General features: G+C 36.0%; 3 protein-coding genes across 7 annotated transcripts in view; 2 read left to right on the forward strand and 1 right to left on the reverse strand.

Annotated features, from left to right (window-relative positions):
* The first annotated feature begins 351 nt into the window (after nt 1-351).
* Nucleotides 352-8782, forward strand: Task7 (TWIK-related acid-sensitive K[+] channel 7). Its single transcript, XM_003701816.3, has 5 exons — nt 352-805; nt 1253-1408; nt 3061-3404; nt 3829-3947; nt 4921-8782. The coding sequence occupies exons 1-5, from the start codon at nt 679-681 to the stop codon at nt 5183-5185; spliced, it is 1011 nt and encodes a 336-aa protein (XP_003701864.1). The 5' UTR covers nt 352-678; the 3' UTR covers nt 5186-8782.
* LOC100880142 (potassium/sodium hyperpolarization-activated cyclic nucleotide-gated channel 4) lies at nt 8612-14589 on the forward strand. Its single transcript, XM_076536701.1, has 10 exons — nt 8612-8733; nt 8820-8883; nt 10095-10362; nt 10543-10764; nt 11173-11359; nt 11517-11651; nt 12571-12763; nt 12928-13119; nt 13185-13408; nt 14226-14589. Exons 3-10 carry the CDS (start codon nt 10133-10135, stop codon nt 14499-14501), a joined length of 1659 nt encoding a protein of 552 aa, XP_076392816.1. The 5' UTR covers nt 8612-8733; nt 8820-8883; nt 10095-10132; the 3' UTR covers nt 14502-14589.
* A 114-nt stretch (nt 14590-14703) lies between these two features.
* Ppn (proteoglycan-like sulfated glycoprotein papilin) overlaps nt 14704-22011 on the reverse strand; it is a 185354-nt gene continuing 178046 nt past the window's right edge. For all 5 annotated transcript variants that reach the window (XM_076536700.1, XM_076536699.1, XM_076536696.1 and 2 more), the window contains one exon: nt 14704-21931. In XM_076536700.1, coding sequence (XP_076392815.1) covers nt 21729-21931 — 203 coding nt within the window. In that variant the 3' untranslated portion in view covers nt 14704-21728. The remainder of the gene's footprint in view (nt 21932-22011) is intronic.

A 22011-nucleotide genomic window follows, 5' to 3' on the forward strand; every position in this document is an offset into this window, starting at 1 on the left:
AGATTCCTAGGGAATTTTCAATTCCCCAGACTTCTGAATCTTTCAATTTCCAAATTCCTAAATTTAAAAATTTTGAAATTTAAAAATCTTGAAATTTAAGTATTTTTAGACCTCAAGTTCCCAAACATCAAAATATCCCTAGAACTACAAAATCACAGAAAATGATGTCCCAAACCCAAAATATCCCTAGACGAAAATCTTCTTAAATTCCAGATATTCTATGCAACCACGAAAAACTTGCATCAGCCGATAACAGTTATCAGCACACAACAATTTCATCGAAACCGTTTATCAGCAGCGACACGTTTATCTTCAACGCGTCTTCTTACCGATAGCGAGGCCGGTCGAACCGCACAGGAACCACCGGCCGCGTTTCCATGGCGCTTATCCCGCCGCCCGGCGTCGGATCAATACTTCATCATCCGGTGTTGCCGACGACGTCGAGCGTCGAAGCGTCTGCCTGCTGCTTTTCGTACACGCGTCCGGTACGTTTTCCACGAACGTTCCCGTGCCATGTCGTCGAACGATCGATAGCGCGATTTGCCGACATGCGAAAATGTCGCCGATCTCTCGTCGCGTGTGATCTGACGGAAGTGATCGGCGGTACGTGCGGCTGAACGAACGAGACCGATACCGATTTCTCGGCAACGATTTACGTGGCTGCCGCACCCCGCGAAGATGAAGAGGCAGAATGTCAGGACCTTGTCCCTGGTCGTGTGCACGTTTACTTACTTGCTGATCGGAGCCGCCGTTTTCGACGCACTGGAGTCGAATACCGAGAGGAAACGCTGGGAGTTTCTCTCCGGTGAGTACTCATTTCTACTAATAGTTTTCTATTCGAACTAATAGCGATGTCATAGGGATCTAATAATCTAGTGATAGTCTAATAGCGATCAACTGGTTAGCAACAACATCTGTCACAAAATTTCATGACATGACGAGTTTTTCAATTTTGCACAGTGTTTTTGTTGTCTACCGTTTCGTAAACATTGTGACACACTCTGCAAGCTTGATACAAGTCCAAAAACATCTGAAACTACATGTCATTTTGTATATTTCCTTACATCGAAATCTGCCTTAGTATACTTTAACGTGTCTTCTGTAACGATTTCAAAAAATATTTATACATTTGCCTAAGTGTTTCATAAAATGTACAACATGGACCTATGAAAGTCTCATCCAAAATTTAGCACAAGTCCAATTTATTTTTCAACATCACAAAATTTGTAAAAATTGTGGAATTTGTTTTCAGAGGTTCGGCGAAATATGATAAAGAAGTATAACATCACGCAGGAAGATTACAGGATGCTGGAGATCGTTATCATTGAGAATAAGCCACATAAAGCGGGTCCACAGTGGAAATTCGCTGGTGCCTTTTATTTCGCGACGCTTGTGCTCGCAATGATAGGTAAACAATGCTCTTTCTGCCTTTTATCTGAGTGTTTTATTCAACATGGCGTTTTAGAGACCATTAGCCAACTAGTTACGTTAAATATATCACATGTAATCGATACCAAGTGGCCTTGCTATTTAAATAGCTTGGAAATAGTTATGGAAGTAGGGGAAGATTGAAGGTTTATTTATGGAGATTTATGGAGGGAATTATTTTGTGTTGGGCATTGTGTTTCTGTGTGTTATATCGCCACGTGTTGCGTTCTTATGCGTTGCATTTTTAGATGTTGTGTTTTTATGCGTTGTGTTCCTACGTCTTTTATTCTTTATGTGTTGAATTTCTCTGCGTTGCAGTTCTATGTGATATTTCTAAGTTTTGTGTTCCTGTGCGTTGTGTTCCTAAGCGTTGTACTCTCTATGCGTTGAGTTCCTACGCGTTGTGTTTCTAAGCGTTGTGCTTCTACGCATTGTATTCCTACGGGTTGTAATCTTTAAGCATTGTGTTCCTACACGTTCAATTTCCACGCGTTGTGTGTCTGCGCGTTGTATTTTTATGCGTCGTAATTTCTCCGCGTTGAGATCTCACGCGTTGTGTCCCAATGCGCACTGTACTGTCTACGCGGTGAGATCCCACGCGCTGTGTTCCCATGCGCGTTGCACTCTCTACGTGTTGAAATCCCACGCGTTGTGTTCCCATGCGCGCTGCACTCTCTACGCGTTGAGATCCCATGCGTTGTGTTCCCATGCGCGCTGCATTCTCTACGCATTGAGATCCCACGCGTCGTGTTTCCATGCGCGCTGCACTCTCTACGCATTGAGATCCCACGCATTGTGTTCCCATGCGCGCTGTACTCTTTACCCGTTGAGATCCCACGTGGTGTGTTCCCATGCGCGCTGCACTCTCTACGCGTTGAGATCCCGCGCGTTGTGTTCCCATGCGCGCTGCACTCTACGCGTTGAGATCCCACGCGTTGTATTCCCATGCGCGTTGCACTCTCTACGCGTTGAGATCCCACGCGTTGCATTCCCACAAGTTGTATTTCTATGCGTTGCGTTCCCACAAGTTGTATTTCTATGCGTTGTGTTCCTACGCGTTGTAATCTCTACGCGTTGTGTTCTTGCCCCCAGTAATCTCTCCACGTGCAGATCGCACGCGTTTTGTGCCCAAAGGCTGTGTTCCTACGCGTTGTATTCCTACGTATTATAATCTCTAAGCCTTGATATGCCAAGCGTTGTATTCCCACGAGTTATATTCCTACACATTGTATTCTATAAGCGTTATATCCCCACACGCGGTATTCCCACGCCTCACACCATCATACGTGTTACTCTCGTACGTTAATTCATCATATGTGTTATTCCCAAGCATCAAATTGCTACATTCCAACGTAACCACTCGTTATATTACCTACTGAACGTCTAAACTAAACGTCATCTAAATAATTCAGAAACAGAATCCTGTATGTCAATTCCAATACTTTACTCATCAACCTTTCTACACCTTACTTTGATGTACACCTCAAAATTGAATTACTTATAATAATCCAATACTAATATCACATACTCTATATTTCAAATTTTTTAAAAACTTCCGAGTGAACATAATAAACTTTCACGTCTGAATAATCGACGTTTTACAGAATGTCAGTAATTAATCAATATTTACAGGATACGGACATTCGACTCCAGTAACCATAGGAGGAAAAGCATTTTGCATGGCGTATGCCATGGTCGGCATTCCTCTGGGTTTGGTCATGTTCCAAAGTATCGGTGAACGTTTGAACAAGTTCGCATCGGTGGTGATCAAACGAGCCAAAACGTATTTACGTTGCCAGAAAACCGAAGCGACGGAAATGAATCTGATGCTTGCTACGGGGATGTTGTCTAGCATAATTATTACTACCGGTGCTGCCGTATTTTCGCGTTACGAGGGTTGGAGCTACTTTGACAGCTTCTATTACTGCTTCGTGACGTTGACCACCATTGGTTTCGGTGATTACGTCGCTCTTCAGGTATTTACCCTTGGAATCTTTATTATGTTGAAACGAGAAACTTTTAAGTAATGAAATTTAGGATTAATCAAATTTTAAACATGCTTTTCAAAAAGAATATTTAATAATGCAATTTTTAGATAAATAAAAATTATTATTAATTATATATCTTGATTTTGCATAATACATTTTCTGGTGCAATATGCATAATAAATTGCATTTAAAAATGTCCATGCATAATTGCATGTATGTAGAAATGTAATATGCACCATGAATAACTGCATATAAAAATTTAGTATGAATAACGAACAATTGCACATAAAATTATGCATAATGTATAATTGCATATCAAAATGCAATATGCATAATAAATAATTACATATGAAATTTCAGTATACATAAAATACACTTCACGTACATAATGGTATTTTATACGTCTTTGCAGAATGACCATGCACTTTCCAACAAACCAGGATACGTGGCCTTAAGTTTAGTCTTCATCCTATTTGGACTGGCCGTTGTTGCTGCCAGCATAAATTTGCTCGTACTTCGTTTCATGACGATGTGAGTATACCTCATACTCTCACACGCGTATTGTACGCGTTAGATTACCATGCGTTAGATTCCTACGTGTTGGATTATTACGCGTTGAATATCTACGCGCTGGATCACTACGTGTTGGATATCCACACGCTGGATTATTACGCGTTGGATTACCACGCGTTAGATTACCACGCGTTGGATTATTACGCACTGGATTACTACGCCTTGGTTAACTACGTGTTAGATACCCACGCGTTAGATTCCTACGCGTTGGATCACTACGCGTTGAATATTCACGCGCTGGATTACTACGCGTTGGATATCCACACGCTGGACTACTACGCGTTGGATTACTATGCGTTGGATTATAACACATAGGATTACCAAGCGTCGCATTACTACGCGTTGGATTACTACGCGTTGAATATCTACGCGCTGGATTACTACGCGTTGGATATTCACACGCTGGACTACTACGCGTTGGATTACTATGCGTTGGATTATGACACATAGGATTACCAAGCGTCGCATTACTACGCGTTGGATTACTACGCGCTGGATTACTACTCGTTGGATATCCACACGCTGGACTACTACGCGTTGGATTACTATGCGTTGGATTATAACACATAGGATTACCAAGCGTCGCATTACTACGCGTTGGTTTACTACGCGTTGAATATCTACGCGCTGGATTACTACGCGTTGGATATCCACACGCTGGATTACTACGCGTTATCCGAAGCTGCCGTTCTCGCGTCTGCGCATGCGTGAACCTCGCGCTCTGATTGGTCCGCGTTTTTCCTTAACAATTCAAAAACGAAGCTTCAAACCGCATTTTTGTAAAGGGAAATCTTATTCGGAATCACTTCAGCTACCTTTCCATTTCAGGGACCCACTCTAATTGTGAGACACCCTGTACATTACTTACATCATTACTAAGATTATAATGCAAGTATGTCAGTAAATAATAATTGAATTTTCTGTAAAAAAGGAACACGGGAGACGCACGTCGGGACGACAACGAGTTGCAGCCCGCTTCGCACCACGTTTTGACCCTAGACGGCGAGGTGGTCGCCGTAAACGGAAAGTTACTAGCCGGCCACGTACCGATCGTGCACGACAGCGACGACTGCGTGAGCGTGTGTTCGTGTACGTGTCTGGGACCCGCCAGTTCCGAGCTTTTGGACCAAGGATACCAAGGATACAGACCTCCTTCGACTTCTGCCAGTATCCGCATGAAACGTGCGTCGGTCTGATGGAAGGAGTTCCGTCGTCGTAGTTTACGTCGTCGACTCTCGAGAACCGACAGCAGAGAGCTGCTCGGTATCGACGTGTGAAGAGTGGAGTCGAAGAAGGAAATCCTTCCCGATCGGATGATCAATCGAACGTGAAGAGTTTGACCAAAGTACCATGTATGGTCCGTCAGGACTGAAGTTCGACATTGTGTTCTTAAAAATCTACCTTAAAGCGTTCGCGCGAGTTCGTTCATTTTCGATGACGTATTTTAAAGGAGAACCGACAATGACGATTTTCTAGAGTCGCATGTACGCGAATTATAATCAGCTCACGTAAACCTTGCGAGGAAGTAGGTTGTAGAGAATAATGGGGTATGTGGGATGTGTCGTTTGTAGACGATTTTGTAACGATTTCGTACGTTTCATATCGTTCCATATAGCGGTGAATGTCGGCCGAAAACTTACTGTCAGTCGTAGCCTCCGTGGATGTTGCATTGATATTCAGAGATATGGGATTGTTCGATTGTGGTGGGGTACTTTGTTGAGGGAGAGTTATGGTGCATACTCATGTCTGAGATTGAATACTATGAAATATGGTTGAAAGGGAATTTTGGTGGGGTATGAATTTCGATTGGCGATGTGGGGACTGTTGAGGAACTGTGACTACACATGTCAAGAGGAAGGTTTTGGGGTATGGGATTTGGAGAAGTGAGAATTTGAGGATATGTGGGATTTGGGGATATGGGATATGAGGACATGTGGGATTTAGGGATATGTGGGATTTGGGGATATGGGATATGAAGACATGTGGGATTTGGGGATATGGGATTTGAGAATATGTGGGATATGGACACATATGAGATTTGGGGATATGTGGGATATGGACACATGTGTGATTTGGAGATATGTGGGATTTCTGGATATGTGGGATATGGACACATGTGGGATTTGGGGATATGTGGGATTTGGGGATATGTGGGATTTGGGGGTATGTGGGATTTGGGAATATGGGATTTGAGGATATGTGGGATTTGGGAATATGTGGGATATGGACACATGTGGGATTTGGGGATATGTGGGATATGGACACATGTGGGATTTGGAGATATGTGGGATATGGACACATGTGGGATTTGGGAATATGAGAATGTGAGGACCTAGAGATTGGGGGTGTATGGATTTACAAATTTGGAGATTTGACAATTTGAGAATTTCAACATTTAGAAATTTGGGTTTGCAGTAATTTGGGAATTTAGAAATTTATAAATACAGGTATTCGTGAATATAGAAATTTGAGAGTGTAGGGATCTGTAGACCTAGAGATTGAGGGATGTAAAGAGTTTGATATGTAATAACATAGCGATACAAGAATTTGTCAATGTAGAAATTTGGATATTAATGATTTTGCAAGTTACTGATGTAGAAATTCAGAGACTTGAAGATTTAAAATTACCTATTTCCCCCAACAGAGACCACCATAAGAAGAACAATCTCCCAAAAATTAGAGCTAGCGATGATCGCCTTGTCTCGCGAGATGACCTCGCGACGATTATTTAGACGTATAACCGATAAATAAAAAACGACAGAATAATACCCTGGCCTCGATAGAGTGATTGTTAAAATATACACGACTCAATGTTTGTACTAGTAGACTAGTAACGATGAAAGTCACCGTAACGAAACGTTCAATATTGTGTAATCGTTGATCGACGCAAGAGGATCGATCTTACAATTAGATGATAGCTGGATTTTGTAGCTACGAGATCGATCACGATCGTGGAAAGATCGATCGTGTTTATTAGAAAATTGCATCGATCTTTATTCGATCGGGACTCGAATCCATACGAATTTTATTGTAACCACGACGCGAGCGTCGTATTTTTTTAAACGACTAGGGAATATATTAAAACAGGAATATCCGGGAAGACTGATAGTTGAGGTTAAATTAACTGGGTAGTTATTTTTTTAACGTACACGATTTTCTAGCCCTTTGACCCTCCAACTGGTTGCCTTCGAAGTAACTAAAATTCGTGTGAATTTAACATTATTCGTTTGTTTGGTTTTAGAAAAGACTTGTCAGAAGTTCCTAGATATTTTACGTTAAACTTGTCGTGAAACTAGAGAATTTGGGATTTAATTTTCGAGTTGTATTTAAAAATGTTTTGACACTAGAACTATTTCATTAATACTTAAATTGAAAATAAAGTATGTCATTTTGACAGAAATTTTGTCATGTAAAATGTGAAACTTGAAATCATTTTGATTATATCAGAATGGTAGTTCTAGTGTTTAATATAGACTTTCAGTATTCTAGATATTCTAGTAATTAACCGGTGAAAATTTAATTGTAACAAAATTGGAGATCAAGTTGTTTCATATAAGAATGATTAAGAAGATATTTGAAATATGATCTGCCACAAAATGGCAGCCATGAATGCAACGTTTGAAGCTTGAAGGAACACGTTAAGACTAGATGGCGAAATGTCAGTTGTCGTAAATTATTTACAATTAATCAAACCAAACTTCTATGACAAATTTAAAAAATACTACATTTTAAAGTGAAGACTAGCATAAACATTTAATATTATTATAAACCTGATTAGTGTTATAATTTAATATAATATTCAATGAAGGTTAACCTCACAAGTTTTTATAAAAATAAACACTTTAACTTTGACTTAAAAAATTAAATACAAAATATAATTGATATAAAATGCATTTCATGATGAAGGTACATTTTCATTATTTTCCGTACAGTTATACTTGTCTAAAAATTAATTAAGTAATTTCTTAAAAATAATCAGTAAATAAATTCGTAATAGTAGTCGAATAAATTCATAGAAAATAATGAACAAAAAAATTCATAAAAAGTTATGAACAACATACATTAATAAAAAATAATGAACAAATAAATTTATTGAAAATAATGCACAAAAAAATTCACAAAAAATTATGAACAAAATACATTCATAAAAAATTAATGAACAAATAAATTCATAAAAAATAATGAATAAATAAATTAACAAAAAATAATGAACAAATAATTTCATAGAAAATAATAACCTAATAATAATCTACCAAAATAAAAGAACAAATAACCTAACAAAAAATAATTAACAAAAGTCCCCAAAAACAATTAACAATCATCCAAATCATTTTATGTGCAACAACTTGAAACGTCATTAAGAATTTCAAATAATTTGATGAAAATATTCAACGAAACATCTGCTCAAGTACTTAAAAGTGCATTAAAGAACAACCAAACGGATTGGAGGGTTCAAGCGAATGAATAAATTTTATTGTTTGCAACGCAGTCGCTAGTATCGATGCTTCTTTTACGGCCACTGATCTTCTATTTCGTCAATTACGAGAGTTGATTCGAGCGATCGATACACGCACAAACCATGTCAGTTCGTTTGCCGAAAATCGCAGGAAATTAACCAAAGATTGTCATCCAGTTACGCTAACGCACGGAGTATTAAAAGAAAAAGATAAAAAGCGCACCCGTTTGTATACATGTACTATAGCGCATAGACGTTCATCGTATTATAATGACGAGCCGTGATTGGGTATATTTTTTATCGTCGACAGTTTTTTAATAAACGACTGTTCAATATTTCGGACATGTTACAAGATGTTTCCCCTCTAATTTCAGATAATTTCAGAAGATTTTAATGCAACTTCAACAGGGAAGAGTAAGAGTGGAAGTAATAGTAAAGGTAAGGAGAATTAAAGAGTTAAGAATTTTGAGTTATGGTTTGAATTTGTGGGAGGAATGGTTAGATAGCGTTTTCAGTTGAAATAAAAATTTATAGGGTTATTTGTGTAGTAGTTTTTGTGCTATTTTTTATTTGTCTATTCGAGATATTTTGTATTGTTTATTTTTAGAAGCAAATTTGGAAATGTGAGAATTTCGAAGTTCTTGAATTTCAAAACTTAGGAACATGGTGTTTAGGAAAAGAGCAGTAAAGTTGGAGAACAATTTAGAAGTGTAGAAATGTGTATATGTGTAGAAGTAGATATGTGAAAATGTAAAAGTGTAGAAAACTACCAATCTACCAATCCACCAATCCACTAATTCACCAATCCACAAATTCACAAATCCACCAATCCACAAATCCACAAATCCACCAATCCACAAATTCACAAATCCACCAATCCACTAATCCACCAATTCACAAATCCACAAATCCACCAATCCACTAATTCACCAATCCACAAATTCACAAATCCACCAATCCACTAATCCACAAATCCACAAATCCACCAATCCACAAATTCACAAATCCACCAATCCACTAATCCACCAATTCACAAATCCACAAATCCACCAATCCACTAATTCACCAATCCACAAATTCACAAATCCACCAATCCACTAATCCACTAATCCACCAATTCACAAATCCACCAATCCACCAATCCACCAATCCACCAATCCACCAATCCACCAATCCACCAATCCACCAATCCACCAATCCACCAATCCACCAATCCACCAATCCACCAATCCACCAATCCACCAATCCACCAATCCACCAATCCACCAATCCACCAATCCACCAATCCATCAATCCATTAATCCATCAATCCACCAATCCACCAATCCACCAATCCACCAATCCACCAATCCACCAATCCACCAATCCACCAATCCACCAATCCACCAATCCACCAATCCATAAATCCACCAATCCACCAATCCACCAATCCACCAATCCACCAATCCACCAATCCACCAATCCTCCAATCCACCAATCCACCAATCCACCAATCCACCAATCCATAAATCCACCAATCCACCAATCCACCAATCCACCAATCCACCAATCCACCAATCCATAAATCCGCCAATCCACCAATCCACCAATCCACCAATCCAAGCTCCAAATCACGCGACTCAAGAAACCTATCCCTTATAAATTTGAAGGATAATTAAAGAGTAACTCAAGAAAGGAAGACATCATCATGAAGCAGCACATATGTGGACTTCGCCTCAGAGAAAAGTCTCCTATCACTAGGGCTACTAGTTTCAAGGACCTGAAATTCATCGATGTTTGGCAGCACATGTTTGAAATCCATGTAGAAACACCAAGAACAATGATGTACATGCACAGTTTAGCAGCCGTGGGTGCTGAAAGAAGAAGACATGCTGCTCTTAGCTACTGGTGGATCATTCATCCATTCAGTTACTGGAGGTAAAGTTATTATACGATTGGAAGTAACTATAGAAGATGTTAGCTAGCCATCTTCCATTAGCTAGCCAAAACCATCAAATCATAAAAGTAAAATTTTTTAACGTGGTAATTCAATGATCCGGAACTGTATTATAACTAGAACCGACTATTTCTTTAAGTAGTTCTCGATTAAATTTTCAGGTTTGTCTGGGACGTAGTAATGACAGTGATATTTATGATCGCTTTCCTGACGATACCATTCTCGGTTTGCTTTGTTGTAATGGCTCACGATAAAGTTCGACTGGACAAGTTCAATTTTTTCATCTACTCGTTCTGTTGGATAGATATTGTTCTCAATTGTATCACAGGATACAATGACCATGTTAACATGCGAGTGGAATTGGAACCCTTGAAGATCCTCAAGTATTTTAACTTTATTTGAACTTTACTTTGTTTAACTCATCTTCGTTTGTTTAATCAGCATGTCATTTAGTTAAACTTTATTGTATTATTTATAGCATTCAAGATAATTATGTTTTATCTTGAATTTAACAAGTTTTTAGAACTTAATTTCTTCTTCAGTTAAATTGTGGTTCATTACTGAATTAATCGTACAATCAAAATTTTACTACTTAATTTAAGCTTGAACTTAAGAACCTTACAACCATAATTTCTTGTTTATTTAAATTTTATTCCATTACTGATTTTTTCTCTCAATTAAATTTTGTTTATCAGAACTTCATTTCATTATTCAATTTCTCATTTGTTATTATTAAAGAATTTATAATAATACTCCTTTAGTAATTGTTTATATCATATAACATGATTCAGGCAATATGTGCAGGGTAACTTTGTACCAGATGTTCTCTCTTCGTTGCCATGGGATCACATAACGATGCCATGGCGTACTATCCCAGGACATCATTCTTCTCACTGGGTTATTGCAGTGAATCTTCTACCTTTATTAAAAATATCGCGTTATGGCTACGTTAATCAACAGATATTTGAACTATTTAGTGTAAGACCAAATTTGAAACATTAACTTCTACATTTTTACTTTAATAATGAAAATAACGACTTCAATATCAATCGTTTAACAAATACTTGACGAGTCAATACTGTACACAATGACATTAAAATTAGTTTACAAGTAATGATTTTTATTTGTATTACAGTACTTCGAAGTTATGCATTTTTATAACGAAACATTCAGCACGTTGATGTTGGGATTTTATATGATGTTCTGGTCTTCCTGTTTGTGTTATCTTATACCAGTGTTAGAACTGCATATTATTATGTCTGCTGCTGAGGTGAGACAAATTTTGACTGAATTTTTAGATTTTCAAGTTTTCCCAAATTCCCACATTCCCAAATCCTTATGTTTCCAAATTCTTACATCCCCAAATTCTCACATGTCCAAATTCCCACATCTCCAAATTCTCATTTCCCGAAATTTTCATACGTGCAAATTGTCACATCCCCAAATTCCCACATGTCCAAATTCTCGTATCCCCAAATGCTCACATGTGGAAATTCCCACATCCTTAAATCCCCACATCTCCAAATTCTCATATCCCCAAATTCTCACATGTGGAAATTCCCACATCCCCAAATTCTCACACGTGCAAATTGTCACATCCCTAATTCCTCACATCTCAAAATTCTCATATCCCTAAATTCCCACATCCCCAAATCCCCACATCTCCAAATTCTCACATGTGGAAATTCCCACATCCCCAAATTCTCACATGTACAAATTGTCACATCCCCAAATTCCCACATGTCCAAATTCTCATATCCCCAAATTCTCACATGTGGAATTTCCCACATCCCTAAATCCCCACATCTCCAAATTCTCATATCCCCAAATTCTCACATGTGGAATTCCCACATCCCCAAATCCCCACATCTCCAAATTCTCACATGTGGAAATTCCCACATCCCCAAATTCTCACATGTGCAAATTGTCACATCCCCAAATTCCCACATTCCCAAATTCTCACATCCCCAAATTCCCACATCCTCAAATTCTCACATGTGCAAATTGTCACATTCCTAAATCCTCACATCTCCAAATTCTCACATCCCCAAATTCTTGCATCTCCACATTCTCACATCCCCAAATTCTCACATCCCTAAATTCTTGCATCTCCACATTCTCACATCCCCAAATTCTCACCTCCCCAAATACCTATGTCCTCAAATTCCTATCCCCCAAATTTCTTTCAGGAGTGCGAAGAATGTTGGATGATAGGATTAGACAGCGACACGATACCCTTCAGATTTCAATATGCCTTGTTCATCGTCGTTGAGAAACTGGCAGCCAGTGGTTACGGAAAATACGTTCCTAAAGCAGACGGACATATGATACTGAGTTCTGTTCTCATGATACTCGGACGAGTCCTTGAATGTTATATCATAGGTGACATAACAAATCTTCAATCTCTGGCCTAACCTATTATATTAATAATCTATTTGCTTTTTAAATAGCTCAATAATAGTTTGGTTCCTGTACACCTTCGTCTGGCTGTTCCTTTACACTTTAATTTCCCTTTTAATAAACAAAACTACATAACACTGTTTCAGTGATGTTAATCCACATAAAAGCCAGCAGAAGGGCATCCAAATCAAAGTTTCAAGAAATAATGAATCAAGTAATCGCTTATACCATTCAAAAACAGTTACCAGCTCACATGAAAAATCGTCTTCAAGCTTACTACTATTATCGATTCAGAAACAGCTATTTCCGAGAGAAACTCATATTACAAAATTTATCTGGTAATATATTTTATCTTGGAATACTGATACTGAATTTAATAACATGATTTTTCATAACAACTTAGAACAACTACGTCAAGAAATCGCGTTGCAATCGTGTCATCGTTTGGTCGAGAATGTGGCTATTTTTCAAACTCTGCCGAAAAATGTTTTGAGATCTATCGTGAGGAACTTGAAATTCGAACTGTATTTACCGAGCGACGTGATTGTAAAAGCTGGGGTGCAAGGAGATTGCATGTTCTTTCTGTCTGCTGGAACTGTGGCTATTTTAACACCGACTGGGAAAGAGGTATTTTCAATTTAGGAAGGTGGGAATTTGGGGAGATGGGAATTTGGGGATGTGGGATTTTGGGGATGTGGGAATTTGGGGAGGTGGGGATTTGGGGATGTGGGAATTCGGGGATGTGGAAATTTGGGGAGGTGAGGATTGGGGGATATGGGAATTGGGGGATATGGGAATTGGGGGATATGGGAATTGGGAGATGTGGGAATTTGGGGATGTGGAAATTTGGAGATATGGGAATTTGGGGGGGATGGGGATTTGGGGATGTGGGAATTGGGGGATGTGGGAATTTGGGGATATGGGAATTGGAAAATTTAGGAATTTGGGAAAGTGAAAATTTGGGGATGTAGGAATTGGAAAATTTAAGAATTTGGGAAAGTGGAAATTTGGGGATGTAGGAATTAGAAAATTTAGAAATTTGGGAAAGTGGTAATTTGGGGATTTGGGAACTGGGAAATTTAGAAATTTGGGAAAGTGGAAATTCGGAGATGTGAGAATTGGAAAATTTAGGAATTTGGAAAAGTGGAAATTCGGAGATGTGAGAATTGGAAAATTTAGGAATTTGGAAAAGTGGAAATTCGGGAATGTGGGAATTGGAAAATTTGGGAATTCGGGAATGTTGAAATTTGGAAATTTGAAAATAGGGAGATTGTGGAATCTGGGAAAGAGGAAACTGGGGGGTTCGGGAATTGGAAAATGTAGAAATTGGAAAATTTAGCAATTTGGAAAAGTGTAAAGTTGGAAATATGAAAATTTGAAAGTTTAGAAATTTCGAATTTGTAAATTCGTAAATTCCTAAATTCACATATTGATTGATTCACAGATCTGTCACTTAGAGGACGGAGCACATTTCGGCGAGGTGGCCCTCCTCGTCCCCGACCAAAGAAGAGTAGCAAGCGTAATAGCGATCGAAGTGTGCGAAGTATATCGTCTCGAACGTAGAGATTTTCGAAAATGCATCGCCGTGCACACGGAATTGTTTGCGCAAATAGAAAGAATCGCCACAGACAGAATCGAGAAGGCTGTCACCATCGAAGAGCAACACAAACGATACCTCATGCGACACTCCATAGAGAGCCAAAGAAGTGGAGTTATTTAATTAATTAAAAATATTGTAATTATATTAGTTACAGTACTAAATATTGTATTAATGTAGATTCGAATTCAAATTAAGATTCGAAATCGAAGTATGACACAATAATTTAATAAATATTAATTATTGTTGTTAAATGATATTTTCTGATAAAATTTCACGTTGGGTTTGTCGCAGACAACAGTCCTCGACAGAGAATAATCATGCAGATCGTTTAACCGTATATTTAAGGATCTTATATATTATTATTGTCCATACAATGTTTGTATAGTGGCATTACTTTACGTCTACCTTTATTTTATAATTAGATATATTATTATATTAATCATTGCCTAAGATACTTACAGTTACAAATACACTCACTAAAATCTTTAGCGCTGTCGCGATCAGCTATGCACGTACAGATAATACACTGGAGACACGAACAAATTGATTAATTTATTTGTTGTTTTCTTTTTATCGCTTATCATTCACTTTCCTCTCGCTTTATGGCGACTCTTTTGTCTCGTAAACATACGCTTAATCCTTCGTCGGTGTTCGTAGCAACGATCTTTAATATCGTTCGAAATATCTAGATAACATCTTGAAATTAAAACATTTATATATAAATTTTAAAAAAGATAATGGAAGATTCACGTTTTATTCAAGATTTATACTTCGAGAATCAAAAACTTTAATTTTATTTAGAATTTTTAATTTTTATTAATTTAATTTCGATTAAAGGGTGCATCAACCTCTTAAATATTTAAGGGGTGCATTAACCCTTCATTGCATTCTCCCGCAAATATATTGCGTTATAATAAAAGAATATATTATCAAGCTTCGTTATTTAGTCAAACATAAATAAATTGCACATTCAGTTACTTCTAATAAAAACTAAATAATATTTTATCTAACCCTTGTACTACATCAAACATAAAATTGCACGTCTCATAATTTACATCATTGCAATTTATTTTATTTTGACAAAATATTTCAAAATTTTTATCAAGGTTTTTTTGTTTAATGAAATAATTCTTATTCAATTTTTAAATTAAAAATAAAGGGATAAAATTAAATTTCAGATCAAAGAGTATGTCATGGATAAAAATATTCATTCATCAAAATTTTGGGTGTTTAAATATTAGTGAAATTATTTTAACTAATTAGTGAAGTATTGGTAGTGAAAGGTTTAAGTGACTCCCGAGAGGTGTTGTTTGAAATGATTGAATTAATGGTTGAATTAAGATCGTTTCTACGAACAAGGAGCGTCGATATGATACGTCGTAAACAGAATAGTATGTTAACAGCGGTAATTATATACATCTCTAGTGTAACGGTAAGCGATGGCGGGCCATTGTACAGACTTCAGATCACACGGTAGAAATATAAATTATTTACTATAGAATAGAGAGAATCTACTGAACTGACGTTCGACGTGTACCTTGTTTCCCTTCCATTCTTTCTTTTAACCTTTACGCTGCTATATTTAATTACACATATTATCGAATATAGAAATATCAAGGTTTTCTTTCATTCAGAAATTTTGGGATTTTACACAAATTTGGGGGTTTTGGAAATTTTAGGTTCTTAGGAAATTTTAGAACTTTGGGGATTTTGGGATCTTAGGAAATTTTGAAACTTTGGGAATTTTGGGATCTTAGAAAATTTTGGAATTTTAGAAGTTTTAGGATCTTAGGAAGTTTTAGAACTTTGGGGATTTTAGGAAATTTTGGAATTTTAGAAGTTTTGGGATCTTAGGAAATTTTAGAACTTTGGGGATTATAGGATTTTAGGAAATTTTTGAACTTTACGAATTTTAAGGCTTCAGAAATTTTAGGATCTTAGACAAATTTGGGACATCAAAAATTTCTAAATTGCCAATTCTCAACTTGTAAACTTTAAAACCCCCAAATTTTAAAATCATCTAGTTTTACAATTCTCAAACTTAATTTTGAATTTCCAAAATTTCTAACTCCTTTGAAATGTCCTAAATCCAATAGCACCAAAACCTCAAAAATCTCTAAAATCCCTAAAATCCCCAAAATCCCCAAAATCTCCAAAATCCCCAAAATCCCCAAAATCTCCAAAACTTCTTACATCTCCAAAATCTCCAAAATGCCCAAAATTTCCCATATCTCCAAAACCTCCAAAATCCTCTTACCACCCCATTAACAACAAAAAATGAAATAAACTCAAAAAAAAGTTTCCCTCAATTAACTAAAAAATCTAATCAATAACAACAGCAAAAATAAATTGAACAACGTAAAGGTTAAAAGATGCGTACACATACGATTTACGATCAAATCGATTGGTTTCTACATTCGTAAACTATGCCAACTATTTTCTACGTTCACTAGATATAATGTTAATTACTAAACAATCGTATCGTGTCTAATTGGATCACGTCTAAGGGAGCACGGAGGATCTTTCCTTTCTTCTTTCTGCTTCGTTTTCTTCGAATCGCACGATATTCCTCCGATTCGATAAAAATACATTAAAAAATATAGAGGATCCACGAACGTTCTACTTACAAAGTATCTTACACTGAAGTTCTACGTCGAATTTATCATCCGTTGATATGCACGTGTTTTAAAGCAGTACCGTGATTGTCACGATTATCGATATCTTTTTTTTTCTCGTCCAACGTAGTGATGGGTTTATTATGGAGACAATTGTTTGATTTTGGGAACTGGAATTTTGGAAATTTTGTTTTTGCACATTTTTAGTGCTGTTTGAAAATTTATTAAATTGTCAAATTTTTAAATTCTGAGTTTGGTGTTTTATTAAATTTTTAAGGTGGAAATTTGAAAATTTGAAAGTTGGTAAATTTAGAAATTTGGAAACTTGAGAAATGGTAAATTCAGAAATTTGGAAATTTGAGAAATGGTAAATTCAGAAATTTGGAAATTTGGGAAATGGTAAAATTAGAAATTTGAAAATTTGAGAGTTGGTAAAATTAAAAACTTGAAAATTTGAGAGTTGGTAAATTTAGAAATTTGGAAATTTGAGAGTTGGTAAATTTAGAAATTTGGAAATTTGAGAATTAGTGAATTTAGAAATATGAAAATTTGAGAATTGGTAAATTTGAAAATTTGGAAATTTGAGAGTTGGTAAATTTGAAAATTTGGAAATTTGAGAATTGGTAAATTTGAAAATTTGGAAATTTGAAAGTTGGTAGATTTAAAAATTTGAAAATTTGAGAATTGGTGAATTTAGAAATTTGAAAATTTGAGAGTTGGTAAATTTAGAAATTTGGAAATTTGAGAATTGGTAAATTTGAAAATTTGGAAATTTGAAAGTTGGTAAATTTAAAAATTTGAAAACTTGAGAGTTGGTAAAGTTCCAAATATGAAAATTTGAGAGTCGGTAAATTTCCAAATATGAAAACCTAAAAACCAAAAATTTGAAAACCCATAAAATAAAAAACAAAAAAATTGAAAAAGTCAACTCAAAAATTCTAAAAACTCCATAAACCCAATTTCCAAATCCCCAAGCCCCAAAACCCAAAAACTGTCCATCCAAAAACATTCCCATCACCGTTCAAACATTACATCAGAAAAGAAGGATTCTTTGTACGATGAACGAACAAAAAGCAGCCGAAATCGGAGGAATTCGCACACGTAATTTAGCGCAATTGTTTCTAAATAATGTTCACAATTAATTTACTCGTTTCTTTTTATTCGTGTTTGTTGTTACTATCAAATGTTCGATCGAACGTATCGATAGAATTTGTTGTTCTTTTAGCGCGCGTACACTACGTGATATTTACACTAACACAAGTACTTCTGTATGTAAATTGTTCTAGTTAGCACTCGTTTTCCCCGACGCTTTCGAAGGGCGTCTAATAAGGCACTGTCATTTACTGTGACTGAAACGATCAGACGAAAGAAGAATGTCTTTTCCTACGGTTCCGTGGATTCTTTCCATCATTGAGTAAAACTTACGCTTATATGTGTATGTATATATGTATATATATATATATATATTTATATTTATATAATTATAAATGCTTTTGGTACCTTTCCCTTCGGAATTCTGATACACTACCAACTACTGATACTTTTATCGACGTTCTGGATTAAGAGCTTTTTTTCTAGGAATAAATTATTACATTTCAGATATGTATATCAAACTCTCTTACTGATTAAAATTACTTTCTTAAAATTTATACGAGTATCTATCAAATTAAAGATAACGTTTCAACGAATATAAAATAATGAATGTACTCTCAAGTTTAAATACAAAAATAAATGTCGATGTTTTCTAGTTTGGTTACGACATAAAAATAAAATTAATAAATGTAACTCTCAAGTTAAAATTAAAAAAAAATAGAGAACTCTTTTGTTTTGGTTATAACGTGAAAATAAAATTAATAAATGTATTCTCAAGTTAAAATTAAAAAATAAAAGTCAGTGTTCACTATTTAAGTTGCAACACAAAAATAAAATTAATAAATGTATTTTCAAGTTAAAATAAAAAAAAATAGTGAATGTTTTCTATTTTGATTGCAACACAAAAATAAAATTAATAAATGTATTTTCAAGTTAAAATAAAAAAATAAAAGTGAACATTTTCTACTTGGGTTACAACATCGAATCTAAATATTATTCCTTAAAGAAAGGGTTATTTTTGAGGTTAACTAATAGCTCTTAGTCCCGAACGTGTTCAAGGATTCACGATAGATGATACAGTATACATATAATAACAGTACGTAGTTAACATTACGAGTAAAATGTTCAGGAACAAATATATAAATGCAACACGTTAATATGCCCATGTGATCGCACGATACGATTTCGAAAACTGCTCGAGTGCAGTTTATTTTGTTGAGGATGCAACGAAGTACATTTTAGCGAATGCAGTTATTTTTGACGTAACTAGATGTATAGTACAATTCGTGAATTTTTAAATTTTTATATTTATAATTTTTCAAAATTTCAATTTCCCAAATTACTTATTTCTAATGTTCTCAATTGTCCAATTTCATCCCCCAAAATTTCTAATTTTTCAATGTCTCATTTTCCAAATTTTTTATTCCCCAATTTCTCATTTCTTGAAATTTTCTATTTCACGAATTTTCGCTTTCCTAAATTCCTATTTCCTAAATTCTTCATCCCCCAAATTTCAAATTTTTTAAATTCCTCCTCCAAATTTTGATTACCCCAAATATTGCACTCCCCAAACTCTCATCCTCCAATGTTCTCATTTCCCCAAATTCTTCATCTCCCAAATTTCCACATTACCCAAATCACCACAAGTAACTTAGATCACCCCAAATAAAAATCTAGTTACATCAAATATACTGCCACCCCTAATCACAATTACAAACCCAAATTTCACAAACATTTCCTAATAACTAACGTTGCATCCTTACGAGTATCAATCGTTTCCACATACGCTTCGACCATGACAAAGAAGTGTAATTCGTGCTATGGCAATACGTTCGAGTATCGATAAGGAATAAGTAGCAACGGTATCATCATAGAGTATATAAATGGCATACTGCGTAATAAACTATTCATATTGTACAACGTAACGTGCGTATATGTTTCGTACAAATAGATACAAGTTTCTCCCTCGATCGCCTCTTTCTTTCTCGTTGAAAAAAAAGTAGAAGAAGAAGAAATGGTGAAATGCTACTGGCATGAAAGCGTCCTATATAAGAGAAAACGCAGAATCGTGAAGTTCACAGCGACTTGTTTGTTCCCCTGACGTGTCTCGTGAAACTCTCGTCATCAATCATGAGGTTAATTAATTAATGAATCTAATTGTATGAATGCACTGCGACTGCGTTATTTATTCTAAATATATTTTCTCAATGATGATTTAGTTTTTAAGGGTGATTAACTATGAAGTTTGTTAGGGTTGCAATTTTACCCTTATATTTCTGTTGAGTTATTTGTCAAAGTTTAATGAGTACATTTGAACATTTTTGGTTTTTTAATCTTGGACATTTTTAACCCTGAACATTTATTAACCTTGAAAATTAAAGTTCAAAGCTGTAGACATTTATAAAGTTTGAAATTAAAAAATATATGTAACTTAAAAGAATTTGTAAATGAAGAAATGTAGATGTTGAATGATATCCAAATTCAAAAATATATAAAAATTAAAGGAATTAGTAAATGTGAACATTTAGACATTTTTATACATAAATTTCAGACTTTGAAGTAATATAAAAATTTTCAATTTGTGAATTGAAATTAAAATATATAATTATTGAAATTATTAAAATTATTAAAATTATTAAAATTATTAAAATTATTAAAATTATTGAAATTATTAAAATTATTAAAATTATTAAAATTATTAAAATTATTAAAATTATTAAAATATGAAAATGCAGAAATACAAAGACACAAAAGCACAAAAATACCGAAACATAAAAATTGAGAGATGTCCAAAAATGTCCAAACAGTGTACAAAGTGTGTATATGCAAGATAAAACGCAGTCGCAGCGACGAGTAGCGATGATCGTCGATGGAAAAAGAAAAACGAAGGGAAAAAGAAAATCGGAAAGTATCGATCGTGTCGAGGATTCGATCGAGCTTCCTCTCGTCCCACGAGGACAGTAATTAACCCGCCTAATATGGCTTCGACCGACTAGGATTCAGCGTCAGATCGTATATATACGGACGACGGCGTTGGAAAGAAACAACGACGATAAACCAAGGAATCGCTCCTCCAACGAGTTGGCGCGCGAAGAGCATACAAGAGCTACAACTGGTCAGATGTACGCCATTTTGAACGGTAGATCGCCAGTTAGGCAAATGGGTCTCTCAAGTGTTTTGGGCCAATGATCATAGCAGTGGCCCTTATAAACTCAATCAATCAATCAACCAATCAATCAAGTGATTTAATTCTAAGAATAACTCTTAAGAACTTAACTCTCAAGAACTTAACTCTCAAGGTCTTAACTCTCAAGAAATTAATTCTGATTTGCCAAAATGTAACCAAATGTAGCCAAACGTCTCCACAGTGAATTCACGCGCCAACTCGTGGACCCTCATCGTCGACCTTCATCGACCCCTCCGTCTCGCTGTTCCTTAATATATATTAAACGTATCTATGTATATAGACGTTCTAAGGCTTTGGCAGTGAATTAACGTCACGATGATCGCGGTACACAATTTTCACAAGTGTCATCGAATCGTCGTCGTTCCTTTCGCCATATCTCCTCTGGATGACAGTCGATGTTTCGCCGGATCGTGTTGCTCGTCACGATTATCGCGAATCATCCCCGTTCGACGTTTAGACGAGCGTTTTCATGATATACCTTCGCCGCCTTCTCGAGGTGCTCAGGTGAGGCCCCCTCGAGGGTAGCTGGCCGGCCTCGGTACACGATCGACAACAGAATTTCGCGTAGTATTTGTGCGTGCAGTATCTCGCCTTCACGATTAGGTCGCACTTTGCGAAGAACGTGTTGTCCTGGCAATTGGGGTGGATGAAGATACCTGTGGACGTTAGGGTCAAGTTATAGTTTCGTTAGGGTCAAGATTATTAGAAGTTAAGTTTGAGGAAGTGATCTGAACAA

Source organism: Megachile rotundata, chromosome 10, assembly GCF_050947335.1.
Source record: "Megachile rotundata isolate GNS110a chromosome 10, iyMegRotu1, whole genome shotgun sequence".
NCBI lineage: Eukaryota > Metazoa > Arthropoda > Insecta > Hymenoptera > Megachilidae > Megachile > Megachile rotundata.